The 14,108-nt window shown below is 42.1% G+C and overlaps 1 protein-coding gene across 3 annotated transcripts in view; it reads right to left on the bottom strand.

Moving 5' to 3' along the window:
* The window catches only part of Plcd4 (phospholipase C delta 4), a 39,052-nt gene extending 25,173 nt beyond the window's left edge, over nucleotides 1-13,879 (bottom strand). For 2 of the 3 annotated variants that reach the window (XM_046439569.2, XM_046439570.2), the window contains exons 1-2: nucleotides 3,373-4,485; nucleotides 2,588-2,819 (exon numbers count right to left, since the gene is read on the bottom strand). In XM_046439569.2, coding sequence (XP_046295525.1) covers nucleotides 2,588-2,819; nucleotides 3,373-3,453 — 313 coding nt within the window. In that variant the 5' untranslated portion in view covers nucleotides 3,454-4,485. Of the gene's footprint in view, nucleotides 1-2,587; nucleotides 2,820-3,372; nucleotides 4,486-4,600; nucleotides 4,830-7,435; nucleotides 7,595-7,729; nucleotides 7,786-13,357 lie in introns of those variants that run through there. The other variant, XM_046439571.2, reaches the window with a different exon arrangement.
* Between the last annotated feature and the right edge of the window lie 229 nt (nucleotides 13,880-14,108).

The raw sequence follows: 14,108 nt of genomic DNA, 5'->3' as shown, positions 1-14,108 counted from the left end.
TCTTTTTATTTGATCGCTTATTTTATAAATGAGGAAATTGAGTCTCAGATAGGTTAAGTGACTTGCTCAAGGTTACTCAGTCAATTAGAAGCAGAGTAGGGACTTGAGCACAATTGACTAATAATACACTCAGCAACCAGAATATAGTATCTAATTGTCAAGTGAAAGGGGAGGGACTACTGGGAGTGGTAGGAAATAGAGTAAATATTGTCTTAGTCTATTTTATACTGCTATTGCAGAATACCACAGACTGGGTAATTAATGTATAAAGCACACTGGGTAATTAATTTATAAATTAATAAAGATAATTAATTTATAAAGATTTATTTCTTACAATTCTAGAAGAAATGAGAAGTCCAAGGTTGAGGGGCCTGCATCTGGTGAGTGTCTTCTTGCTGTCATCCCATGGCAGAAGGTGGAAAGACAAGAGAACACATGGGAGAGCAAGAGAGGGGAAAGGGGCTTATCTCATGAATTAGTAATTTTTTTTGGGGGGGGGTACTAGGGATTGAACCAGGAGCACTTAACCACTGAGCCAATCCCCAGCCCTTTTTATTTTTAATTTTGAAACAGGTTCTCACTAAGTTAATAATAATAATCTTGCTAAGTTGCTGAGGCTGGCCTTGAACTTGCTATCCTCCTGTCTCAGTCTCCCAAATTGCTGGGATTATAGGATTATACGCACCCAGCATGAATTAGTAATATTTTTTTTGTGTGTGTGTGTGTGGTATTAGGGATTGAACGCAGGGGTACTCTATCTGAGTTACATTCCCAGCCTTTTTTATTTTTTATTTTTTTGAGACAGGTTCTGGCTAAGTTGCCAAGGCTTACTGTCCTTCTGCCTCAGTCTCTTAAGTAACTGGGATTACAAGGTGCAGTGCCACCATATCTGGCTATGATTTGATCAATTTTTTTTAGTTGTTGATAGATCTTTATTTTTATTTATTTACATATGGTGCTAAGAATCGAACCCAGTGCCTCACACATGCCAGGCAAGTGCATTACCACTGAGCCACAGCCCCAGCCCAATTTGATCAATTTTTAAGTCCCACCTCTCAACACTGTTGTGTTGGAGTTTAAGTTCCCATCACGGGTACTTTGGGGGACACATTCAAACCCTAAGTAATTGAAGTATACTAGATCCTGCACTGAGAACAGAATATCCTATTTCTTAATCCTATGACATCCTTCTTCAATTTTATTTTCTGAAATTATTGCTTTACAACTCTTGTTCTTCTCTAAACTACCATACGAATCTGGGATCACTGATATTCTAACATTGTTTAAGTTCCATGAGGACAGTGTTCTTGTCTAATCTAAGTGCCAATTATCTTTGATACGCAGTGTAGGTCCTGTTACATTTACAGGTACTTGATAAGCATTATCTGAAGTGGTGAATATATGATTAAACAAGGTAGAGTTGAGACTCAGGAAACCTGGATTACTTTGGCTCTCAATCAACTTATCTCTTCCTTATTTTCTAGAGAGGCACTAATTAAAAATTGACCTGGGTTGAATTCCAATTCTTTTCTCATTACCTGTTGACTTGAAGTAAATTGTTTAATCTCTCTCTCTCTCTCTCTCTCTCTCTATATATATATATATATATATATATATATATTTTTTTTTTTTTTTTGTAATGTATTTTTATATGGTGCTGAGGATCAAACCCAGTGCCTCACAAGGGCTAGATGGTGCTTTTCCACTAAGCTACAACCCCAGCCCAGTCATTTAATCTTTCTAAACCTCAACTTTCCTTTTTATAAAACTGATTTAATAATAGAATACATTCTAACAGAGGATTAAGGATTAGAAGAGAAAAGGTATGTAGCGATATTAGCAAATTATGGAATACTTACCAAAGACCCAATAAAGAGTATAGCCATTGAATTATAAGTTGTAGTGAGAACTAAATTAAGTGAATGAGAAAGTGCCTTGTAAATAATTTGCTGTTAATGTAAATTTCTCACTCTGAAAGGAATGGAAGGATAGAAACAAGTCTAGAGACAAAGTCAAAGAAAGTTCAAGGATTAAGAAGGTGTATTTTAGCTGCACTTGTTAAATGCTAAATTATTTGCTTCTTCTTCATGCCCCTGCCCAGAGCTGTCTAGATTTTTCATAGAGGGACTTAGAGATTCAAGAACACTTGGAGAATTTGAAGAAATCCAAGGAAAGGACAAAAAGCCAGGATTTAATGGGACAGCAGATAGGAACCATGAAGGGGAACTGGAGGAAAAAGTATAATTTGCATAAAGAAAAGGCCAAAGCAAGAGCACTAGGAGTTTTCTGTTGCCACTAAGGACAAAGTTGATATCAAGAAGGATTTTCTGAATGTAAAGAATATGAAATGTGAGCATAGGGGAATTTAATCTTCCTCCTGAGAGAAGATACCTGTCTTATCCAGGCAGGGAATGGCTGTTCGCCTCTTCTAGAGGAACAGTTAAATGAGATGATTGGGCAGAGGACCAGAATAGGGATGGACTCAGTCTCCCATAAATTAATCAAAAGACTGTCTCTGGATCTTTATAATCATGGCCTGTCCCCCTCACACCATGGCTGGTACCTCTGTACACCTAGTTTCCCTTACCACTTTCTGAAGGCTCATAGCGGTCAATGAGTTCCAGAGCAAGGTCAGTGGCTCGCTCTCTTTCTTTCTGCTCCTCTCGAAGGAAATCCACAAATTCCAGCAGGGTCAGTTTCTGCCCATCATCAGAAAATTGTTCAAACATTTCATGCACCTCAGTGCGCTTTGTCAATGCCTGATAGAAATATACAAATTCTTCTCCTTCTAGAGTCCCAGAATTGGACATGTCTGCTTCCTGCAACAGGTTTAGGAGAGAGTGGACAGACATTTCAGTGGGAAAATTTATGACCTTCACTTGTTCTTAAGGACATCTCATTGACACATATATTCAAAGATGCTTCCATAAAACTCCACAGAACCCCTGACATCTTGTGTTCATAGAAGTCACTTCAGTAAGAAAAAAGCAAACTTGCAGCTATATCATTTGCTAGTAGAGAAAATTTCAACCAAAAAGAGTTCTTCTTCCCAAAGCTCCCTAGGTCAGGATATACTTCCTTCTATTACTCATATTCCAGTTGGGGTTTGTTCTAGGCACCTATGAAATTCTGGCCACAAACAGGGAGGTCCTTGAGGTCAACTTAATCACATATTGTTATTTACCTTTCATGGAATTATGACTCATCTTTCCAACAAGACTAAATGGTAAGAATCATTCCCTACACTTTCCACTGAGCCTGTCATGATGCTAGGGCACACAGTAGGGATTCAACAAATGAATGTTGCTGACTGGCGTCAGATGCCTGCATGTAGATGGTTGGCTCCTGCAAATTCTTCCTCTGCAGACTCACCTGAAAAAGACCAAAGGCATATTCTTGGTCCATTTCCACATTCATCAGACGCAACAACCGCCGAACTTCTTCGAAAGTCATCCGACCATCTTGGTTTTTGTCTCCACGCTGGAACAAATCACTCAACCATCCAGGTCTGAGTCAAGGCAAAAGCACTGTATGTATGTGTTTGTGTGTCCAGAAGTATGTGCATGTTTATCCATTGACATCCCTCCCCTGTCTTTGTTGCCAGTCCCATGCCAATCCATTCCCCACACAGCTTTAGAATAATCTCTCCAGACCAACAATCTATCTTGTCACTGAATGGCTCAGGTACCTGCAGGGACCTCTCTGCTGCCTGAAGAAAGAAACTCAAATTCCTTAACATAGAAATTAAGATTCCCTTCACCCCTTGGATCTTATACAACACAGCCTGTTCAATATATCTCTGTCTTCCTTGCACTTTATAGCTAGACTCAGCAACTCCCTGCTCTCAACTTTCTCTCTTGCTCCTCAATTTCCTATCTCCAGACCTTTACTCATTCTGTTCACCCAGGCAGAAGTGCCTTTCCCTCCTCCACTCATCATGTTCCAATTCTTCCATTTTTCAGACCCAGCTCACAAACTCTTTATTCCCTGAAGCTTTATCAATACACTCTTAAGTAGAATGAAATATCCTTCCTTTGAATACATACAAATCATCTAAGAACGACAATTCTTTGGAACTTAGATTATTTATATCCTCCTCTCCACTAACTGAAGCAATATCTGTATCTCATTAATATTTGGAACCCTAAAGCTTTGTATAGTTCCTGAAACATTCTGTTTAATAAGTGATTAATGAATGAATAAGTGAACTGGTGTACAATCCAGCAATCTAGAAGTTGTCTATATCATTGAGCCCTCTAAGAAATGGCTTCCTGTCCAATAACTATGGTATCCCTATGGTAGTAAATGCTTTTGGATCTTCTGTTCAGCTTTCAGGAGCAGTGCCTTATTTGCACCTCTGTCTCTCACTGTCCCTTCCTCCAAATCCTACAAGTCCTCATTCATGCCAAACTCTGTGCCATCCCTAGCATTCATTTCTCCTTCAGAATCCTCAGTTACACTTAACCTAAGATGTCTCAGCCCATACAATCTGGACCCTTTAGCTTTCCTATCCCTCACCCCTTCCCATCTTCCCTAGCTCTGTAATATCTGGCTTCTTCAGTGATTCCCAGTCCCCACCCTGACTCCAACTTGTTGATACTGGTCCAGCCGCTCCTTTTGGTCCATGCTGGTAACAAGGTCCACCAAAAGCTGGAGTCCACACATCCAGTTCTGGGCCTCCTTAACACTGTTGGCAATCAGATCCAGGTTGGGACGGCGGCCATGGAAGACAATGGTGAAGCCCTGCTCCAGGGGGAACTCATCTGCCAGGCTGCGCAGCAACTCAGAATCATGACCTTTACGCACTGTCTCCACATCGGAGATTGAGACTGCCAAAGAAGCAGGTGGGAGCACTGAGAAAGGGGTCCAATAAATTGTAGGGGCTAAGGGGCAAGGACCAGTGCCTACTTCTTCATGAAAACATAGAAAGGAGGAACTCCAGTCTCTGCAGACTGAGTCCCAAAAGGTGTAGTACAGAGAGACATAGTAGGGTTCCAGAGCCCATGTGAATCACTGCAGTTTGTTTCTATAGGCAGCTGGGCAAGGGACCTGTGCTATGGACAGCAAGATGTAATTTCCAGTCACAAAGTTAGCAGAGTGACACAGATCAAAACAACTTAATTCTTCAGTGTCCTCATCTTAAATAAGAATAGTCCTTTCCATGGTCAGTCTAAATAGTGATCATAGGAGGACTGGCAGGAATGATAAACGAGAACACGCTGAAAAGCAGTTACAACAAAGCAGCTCATGCTCACATTCAGATTTGAGGGTTTCTTCTTTCCAGATGTCTGGAGGGAGTAAAAAAAAAAAAATTCTTCCACTCCTTTTATGGAAGGGGTGGTGAGGACTGTGAACTTTAATTATGTCTCTAAAGCAGACTCTCTTAAATGTATCCTATGATCAAATTTATAGTGATATGCCAGGTGCAGTGGTGCATGCCTATAATCTCAGCAGCTCAGGAGGCTGAGGCAGGAGGATCACAGATTCAAAGCCAGCGTTAGCAACTTAGTGAGGTTGTAAGCCATCTAGTAAGACCCTGACTCAAAACAAAAAAATAAAATAAAACAAAAAAGGCTAGGAATGTAGATCAGTGATTAAGTGACTTTGGGGTCAATCCCTGGTAAAAGGGATTTTCTAAAAAAAGAAAATATTGTTTTTCTTTTTTTAGAGGCATCACAAAGAGCTTGGCCAATAGGATGAACACTGTTATTTTTTTCTTCAGTACTGGGGATTGATCCCAGGGGTGCTCTACCACTGAGTTATACCTCCATGCTTTCTCTTTTTTATTTTGAGACAGGGTCTCACCAATTTGCTCAGACTGGCCTTGAACTTGTGATCCTTCTGTCTCAGCCCCCTGAGTGGGTAGGATTATAGGTGTGCCCCACCACATCCAACTTTGATATGTTTTTTTATGTTTTAAAAATACATAATGGGGGCATTGTGGCTCAGTGGTAGAGCGCTTGCCTCACACATGTGAGACCCTAGGTTCGATCCTCAGCACCACATAAAAATGAATAAGTGAAACAAAGGTATTATTTCCAACTACAACTAAGAAATAAATACTGGGGCTGGGATTATGGCTCAGTGGTAGAGTGCTCGCTTGGCACGTATGAGGTCCTGGGTTCGATCCTCAGCACTACATAAAGATAAATAAATAAAGGTATTGTATTCAACTACAACTACAAAATAAATATTTAAAGATAAACAAATAAATAAATAGATACTAAAAACTAAAAAGTACCATAATGGAGCTGGGGTTGTGGCTAAGTGGTAGAGCACTTGTCTAGCATGTGTGAGGCACTGGGTTTGATTCTCAGCAACGCATATAAATAAGTAAATAAAATAAAAGTCCATGAACAACTAATAAAAATATTTTTTAAAAAATACCATAATGGCTAACATTTATTAAATGCATCCTGGTTTCAGATCCTGTGCTAGGTATGTGCTTTACAAATCAACTCATTGAGTCTCTGTAACCTAGTAGGTAGGTACTGTTTTTTTTTTGTACGGGAGATCGAACCAGGGTCACTTAACCACTGAGCCACATCCCCAGCCCCCCCTTTTTTATATTTTTTATTGTAGATGGACAGAATACCTTTATTTTATTTGTTTATTTTTTTTTTTATGTGGTGCCAGGGATCGAACCCAGTGCCTCCTGCATGCTAGGCAAGCGCTCTACCACTGAGCCCAAAACTCTGGCTCCCCCAGCCCCCTTATACATTTTATTTAGAGAAAGAATTTCACAGAGATTTTTTAGGGCCTCGCTAAGTTGCTGAGGCTGACTTTGAACTAATGATCCTCCTGTTTGAGCCTCCTAAACCACTGGGATTATAGTGTATACCACTGCACCTGTGGGCAGGTATTGCTTAATACTCATTTTACAGATGAGAAACAGAAGCTCAGTTTAATTAAGTAAGTTGTCCGAAGCCACTCCTTTAGAAAGTAGAAGAGCTAGGATTTTAATTCAGGCAGGCTGATGCCTAAGGTCATGGTCTTATAATAACAATAATAAAAAAGATATAGCCTATGACTTATTGAGTCTTACTTAGTGTGCCAAGACTCAAGTCCTTTATATGCAATATTAATTTTTTTAAAATAGTTTTTTAGTTGTAGATGGACCCAATACCTTTATTTATTTATTTATTTATTTTTATGTGGTGCTAAGAATAGAACCCAGTGCCTCACACATGTGAGTCAAGCACTCTGCTCCTGAGCCACAATCCTAGCCCTGCAAAAACTAATTTAATCCTCCATAACAGCCTTACAGGAGCAAATATTATCTATGATCTCCTTGCACAGGCTCAGATACAGCCACAGTGGGACAGCACAAGGGCATACTATTGTAAGACTCTGGTATCTCCCCTACCCTCAGGCTGCCAGGTTCCTCTGGGACCTTCCACCCTTGTGCCCACCCGCAGCTATCCAGGTCACTCACAGGTGGGCTTTTCACTGCCCCTAGCCTGACGAGCATGCCAGACTGTCATGCCATCATTCTGAAGTCTGAAGTATCTTGGCTTCTTCCAGCTTTTCGATCTCACCTTGCGCATCAGTGTGCCTTCTTGCATTTGCAGCAGGTCCTGATCAGTGGTCAGCCCTGGGACAAGAAAAGCAGGGAGAGATAGCCAGTGGAGAGGGGAGAGGGCCCAGAAGGAGCTCTAGAACAGGGGTCCAGTCTCCTTTCCTTTTCTGGGCTTCTTCCTAAGCCCTCTTCTCCTGAAAGGGTACTCACGGTCTTGTATCAGGGATGCCATCACTCATTGGTCCGCCAGCTGGCGCCAGAGTCACCTAAAAGAAGCAAGAGAAGGAAACCGCTGTTTCCTTAGTGCGCAAAATATATGGGTCAGGTACTTCATCTCCATAGTCAGCTATATTTTACTTCTAATTTGAGGTTGGTGACTCTGAGGCTTAGGTAGCCTAAGAATCTTGCCTCAAATTTCATAAAGATCAGAAATTTAAGGCTGGGATTGTAGCTCAGTGGTAGAGAGCCTGCCTAGCTTTTGTGAGGCACTGGGTTCGATTCTCAGTACTGCATATAAATAAATAAAGATGCATCAACAACTAAAAATAGGGCTGGGGATGTGGCTCAAGTGGTAGCGCGCTCGCCTGGCATCCGTGCGGCCCGGGTTCGATCCTCAGCACCACATACAAAACAAAGATGTTGTATCCGCCGATAACTAAAAAATAAATATTAAAAAAATTCTCTCTCTCTCTCTCTCCTCTCTCACTCTCTCTTTAAAAAAAAAAAAAAAAAAAAAAAAAAAAAAAAAAACAACTAAAAATATTTTTTTTAAAAAAGATCAGAATTTAAAATCAGATATATCTTGTCCCAGAGCCTCTGCTCTTTCCCATGGCTATTCCTAGGAAAGGCTAAACAAGGGCACCTACAACCCACTAGGTAGCTTTGCTCCACACTTATTCTCACATCCTCATCTTGCTGGTGACCCCTTTCAGAACCTGGACTCTCCCCACACCCTAGCTGTCTCTTCTTCAGGAAGAATCATCCCAGCCTCCTCTTCTGGAAACCCTGTCTGGCTCCTGAAGAGCTAGGACAGAGCACTTCTTGAGTCTCTGCTATAACACTTAGTTGTATTTTTCTGCCTTCACATTGTAGAGCATGTTTTATATTCTTTTACATAGCAGTTATTCTCACAGTTTTTAATGGAGTGATTAAGTTACACAAGTCTTGGAATTACATTTTCAAGTTTTCTCTACTTACTAAAAAAGGGCACATCCTTTAAGATATATGCTACCCAATTTATATGCTGGCTAAACTGTCCTAGTTCCTAACACAAAATTCCCTTTAAAAGAACTAGAAGCACTGGGAGCAGTAGCACACTTGTAATCCTAGCTACTTAGGAGGCCGAGTCAGGAGGATTGCAAGTTTGAGGCCAGCCTGGGCAATTTAGCAAGACCCTGTCTTAAAATACTATTTTTTTTAAATTTATTTTTTAGTTTTAGGTGGACACAAAATCTTTATTTTGTTTTTATGTGGTGCTGAGAATCGAACCCAGTGCCTCATGCATGCTAGGCAAGTGTGCTACCACTTGAGCCACAGCCCCAGCCCTCAAAATACTATTTTTTAAAATGGCTGGGGATATAGCTCTGGTGGAGTGCTTGCCTAGCACTCATAAGGTTTACTCCCTAGTACCACACACATGCACACACACACCCAAAAACCTACAATATTTAATATGTGGCCACTTTGATTCTAGTACTACCCTATAAACATATTCAATCTTGACCAGATTGTTTTGACAAAGCTTATGAAACATAAAGCGCTCTCTCTCTCTCTCTCTCTCTCTCTCTCTCTCTCTCTCTAATGAACAAAGGACCTACACTTGAATAGAAGCACTTTGTGTTTCTTAATTAAAACATTTAAAAATTTTGCCAGGGCTGGGGATGTGGCTCAAGCAGTAGCGCGCTCGCCTGGCATGCGTGCAGCCCGGGTTCGATCTTCAGCACCGCATACAAACAAAGACGTTGTGTCCGCCAAAAACTAAATAATAAATATTAAAAAAATTCTCTCTCTCTCTTTAAAAAAAAATTTTTGCCAGGCATAGTAGTGCATGTCTGTTATCCTCAGGTAGCTGAGGCAGGAGGTAAAGCAACCCTGGGTTCAATCCCCAGTATCAAAATAAAAAAATAACTTTTGACAGTGATGAACATTTAAAACAACCTTACTCAGGAGGCTGAGGCAAGGGGACCATAAATTCAAGGCCAGCATCAGCAAAAAAAAAAAAAATAAATAAATCTGGGGCACATACTGCTATGCTGCCATGGTGGCACATGCCTGTAATTCTAGAGATTTGAGAGGCAGAGGCAGAAGGATTGCAAGTTCAAAGCCAACCTCAGCAACTTAGTGGAGCCGTCAGCAATTTGGTGAGACCCTGTCTCAAAATAAAAAATAAAAGGGCTAAGGATGTGACTGGTTCAGTGATTGAGCACTCCTGGATTCAATTCCTGGTACCAAAAAAAAAAGGGGGGGGTGTGGGGGGTTGTGGCTCAGTGGTAGAGTGCTTGCCTAGCATGTGTGAGGCATTGGGTTTGATCCCCAGCACCACATTAAAAAAAACTAAATAAACAAAATAAAGGCATTGTGTCCATCTACAACTAAAAAGGACTGGGGACGCATATCAGTGGTAGAGCACCCCTGGGTTCAATTCCCAGTATTGTCAAACAAACAACATAAGCAGGGTATGGTGGTCCATGCCTGTAATCCCAGTGGCTCAGGAGGCTGAGACAGGAGGATTGAGAGTTCAAAGCCAGCCTCAGCAATGGTGAGGTGCTAAGCAACTCAGTGAGACCTTGTCTCTAAATAAAATACAAAATAGGGCTGGGGATGTGGCTCAGTGGTTGAGTGCCCCTGAGTTCAATCCCTGGTACTAAGAAAAAAGAAACAAAAAAATCATATAAGCTACTCCAGATTTTATAGAGGAATAAAGTAGGAGGTTCAGAAATGTGATGTGACTTGTCTGAGGTCACACAGCATATTAGAATTCTGTCTCTCTTTGATGAGAAGAAGAACCTATAAAGTCACTCGAAAGTGATTAGGTATTCAGGGAGAAGGTGGGGATCACTGAAAATGCCCTGACTAGAGGACCTAAAGATGCCTTTCTAAAAAGGTAACAGATTGAAGAGGGAATGTTGGGAAGCAGTTTCTTGGGAGAAAAACAGTCTTGTGACAGTTGCAAGAATAAGATATTTTTCTGGCTAAGGCTGGCTATTGTGTGTCTTGGGTAAGATCAGAAGAAACCTCTGAAAAGAGGAAGGGATTCCCAGGGCTTCCTGAGAGACAGAGAGAGATATTTTTATCTCCATATCCAGGTGGAGAAGCACAGTATGAAATAATCTGAAACTTAAAGAAGTTAAATCAACATTGAAGTAGAAAGTGATAGGTCTCTCTTAAAGTTCTTAGGGGTCAAGGTTGAAGTATAATCTTCAGTGGTATCATTCTGCCTTTGCCTCTCTTTGAACTTCAGCTCCCATCTGTGGGGCATAGAGACTCTGGGGTGGAGCTAGGGCCTGGGAGAAGACAGAACTACCTTCATTTATACCTCTGATCAGGAGCCTCAATAATGTCCTACAGCATGAGAAACCTGAGAACACAGGTCCTCTGCCTAGACACCCTTATTTGATAGACTATTTCCTCTCAAACCAGCCTTAGGAAACCCTCCTTTGTCAAACCCTGGGGCTTGTCCTCCCTCACCCTAGCTAACTTTGCTCCCATTCATTCCCGAATTATTATTCTAAACCTGTATCCAGGTGACATATGGCTATAAGAGCACCAGCTTTAATTCAGGGAGCTGCAGAATGTCAGAACTGGACTTCATTCTTTACAGAGGAGGATTGAGTACTAGAAAGATTGGTGGATCTGTTGGGGTCATTTAGTTGAGTTGCAAAACTGGGACTAGAACCGAGGTCTCCATATAACCAATCAGAGAGCTTGCTGAAACTCTGCCTTATTCCAGAAAGCAGGTCAAAATGAGGTTAGGGATCAGTGAGAGATGCTGATGTTTAATCTCTCCTCTTCATCATCCTCTGTTTCTCTTGTAACCCAGAAAATAGCTTTTCTTTTCTTTCTTTTCCCCATCCCATGCCTGATCTCATCCTTTCCCTTTCTTCCCAGCTCACTCTTCTCTCTTCTGGTCAGCCTCTTTTTGCTCTCCTCTTCTCGCCTCTTCTCTCCATTACCTCTTCCTGTCACTTCCCTCCTCTGTATCCACTAATTGCCAATAGTTCTGATTATCATTTCCTTTGAGGATTTTGAGACTATGGTCCAGGAGGAAGGACACTTGAGTTTGGACACTCAGTAGCATATCCCTCTGCTCAGCATCACTTTTCCCTGTATCCTAGGAGATTGACTAAACAAAGTGCCCAGAGAATGTGAGTTAGAACCTAGTGTTCTAGGTCTTGGTGTTTCTTCTGTGTCTGAAAGGAAAGAATTTTACAGCTGATGCAGATGCAGTGTGGAAAAAAGGAACCAAGGGTTTGTGAGTGGGGGCACTTAAGGGCACAGAGACTGAAAACTGACAGTAAGAAAGATTAAGTTTTCAATGTTATCTCTTAGACATGTATGTGGAGACCTTAGAGGATACAGATGGTTGCCTGGATACTACAGGTATGACAAAAGACACGTAATATAAGATGGGAAGTAACCTTGGGCTGCAGAACAAGATTTAGTTCTCAACTACCAAGTGTCTTCATGTCACCTAAAGACGGACTTTAGCAATGTTGCCATTGGTGCCAATGACATTACACTAGGAGTCAGGATGTCTCAATTCTCTCTGAGGGGCAGGAAGAAAGACAATCATTTTGACTATTCCTTTGCTTCTGAGAAGATTATGTCTAGCCTTATGTCATGGATTATGTCTAGGATTATGCCATGTAAAAAGGATAGAATGGCTCTAGTCACAGGTCACAGCTCTCAGAATGTTAGAACTTGAAGGCTCTTTCATAGCACATATAAACCAGGGTTTCACGGATAATTCAATGTCCCAGGGAAAGTGTCTTAAAATAGAGAATCCTTAGCTCCCACCCCAAAATCTACCAGATCAAAATTTCCAAGGATGGGGCTCAGTAATTTATATATATATTTTGGTGGTGGTGCTGGGGATTGAACCCTTTGTGCATGTGAGGCAAGCACTCTACCAACTGAGCTACATCCCCAAGTCTGGGGAGCCCTAAACTTTCTCCTAATACAGATCAAAAAAGTTATGGTCTAAAGTCCCAGGGCACAGTCTTCTGGTGTACCAAGAAACTGTCCTAGCTACCTAAGCAGGTGAAGAACAAGGCACAGAATTCAAACCTGCCTCTTTCCTAGGAAGTCTCATAACTCCTTGCTCCCAGGAGTTTTTCTGCTTCTCCCTGGGTCTTGGCCAGTTCTCCTTTGGAAACTCTCAAGGATCTATTAATAAGTCTCTGCTACAACTTGTCTACTCCAGTTCTTTCTTCTCTTATTGGGGTGGACTCACCGCTGAGAAGTGGCTAGGGTCAGCACTCCTGGCCTTGGATAGCTAAGAGGTTCTTCTTTTTATTTATTTAGTTAGTTTTCTGCGGACACAACATCTTTGTATGTGGTGCTGAGGATCGAACCCAGGCCGCAGGCATGCCAGGCGAGCGCGCTACCACTTGAGCTACATCCCCAGCCCCTAAGAGGTTCTTCTTAAAAGGAGTGTTGACACCGGGCAAAAACTAGAAAAGTCAAAGAGGAAGACGCACTGGAGAGAACCAGGTGGAGGCAGCACTGTGGGCCTTTGGGGTGGGGAAAGTCAGGGCAAGTAAGCATCAGAAGAGCAAAGTAAGGCAGTCACGTAGGGCAGAGCATGGGCAGAGGCTGACCAAGCCTCCTGGCCCTTACCTGGGCAGGATAGCCGTCTTGTGTCTATGAGCTGTGCCCTCCTGAGCTCTGTGTTGATCTCCACCGTGGGGTAAGAAATCCCCGCCTGGCTCCTTTTCTTCTTTGCTCTCGCCTGCTTCCTTCCCTCTTCTACTGCAGTCTGCTGTTCTGACTGGCAGCGTTACAATCCGTTAGAGTCCAAGGAAAAGAGTAGGGTGGTGAGAGGTGGGAGCACTTTTCTCAGTCCAGCCCATTCAACTCTTAAAGGCCCAGGACACCAGTTACTCGAGGTGGGGGTGGGGTGAGAGAAAAGGATTAAGATGGATTTGACAACCATCTCCAGAGAGGAAAAGCCTGGCTGCTGTCTCTTATCTTGATCCCGTACCTCCCCCCATGGCCCCAATCCGGCAGAAGCTCTCAAAATGAAACCCAAGGAATGTCTGAATTGTAGTGCTCCGTGAATCACAGCTTTTCATTCTGACCGGTCTCTGCATGTAACACAGCTGCTTTCGCCCTCATTTCATCTGGCTGCTTTCCACAGTGTCTTTCCATCGGCTTGCTCCTATGTCTCTGCCCCCTGCCTCGCAGGGCACTAGTTCTAACTCTGTGGCACAGAAAAAGGAAGAAACAGGATGGGAAAGGAGGAAGATGAGGAGAAAGGAAGGAGAGGAATGATCATGATGTGTAGGGGGGCAGATAGTGTTTATGTATATTTAAGGTACTCAAAGGAATTTCTTTAAAAGAATGCACATATTGGGTTAGGGATGTGGCT

The sequence above is a fragment of the Marmota monax genome, unplaced genomic scaffold (assembly GCF_021218885.2).
Source record: "Marmota monax isolate L192 unplaced genomic scaffold, Marmota_monax_Labrador192_F-V1.1 WCK01_AAM20220418_F8-fsc00041, whole genome shotgun sequence".
Taxonomy (NCBI): Eukaryota; Metazoa; Chordata; class Mammalia; order Rodentia; family Sciuridae; genus Marmota; species Marmota monax.
This window is presented reverse-complemented; position numbering and strand designations above follow the sequence as displayed.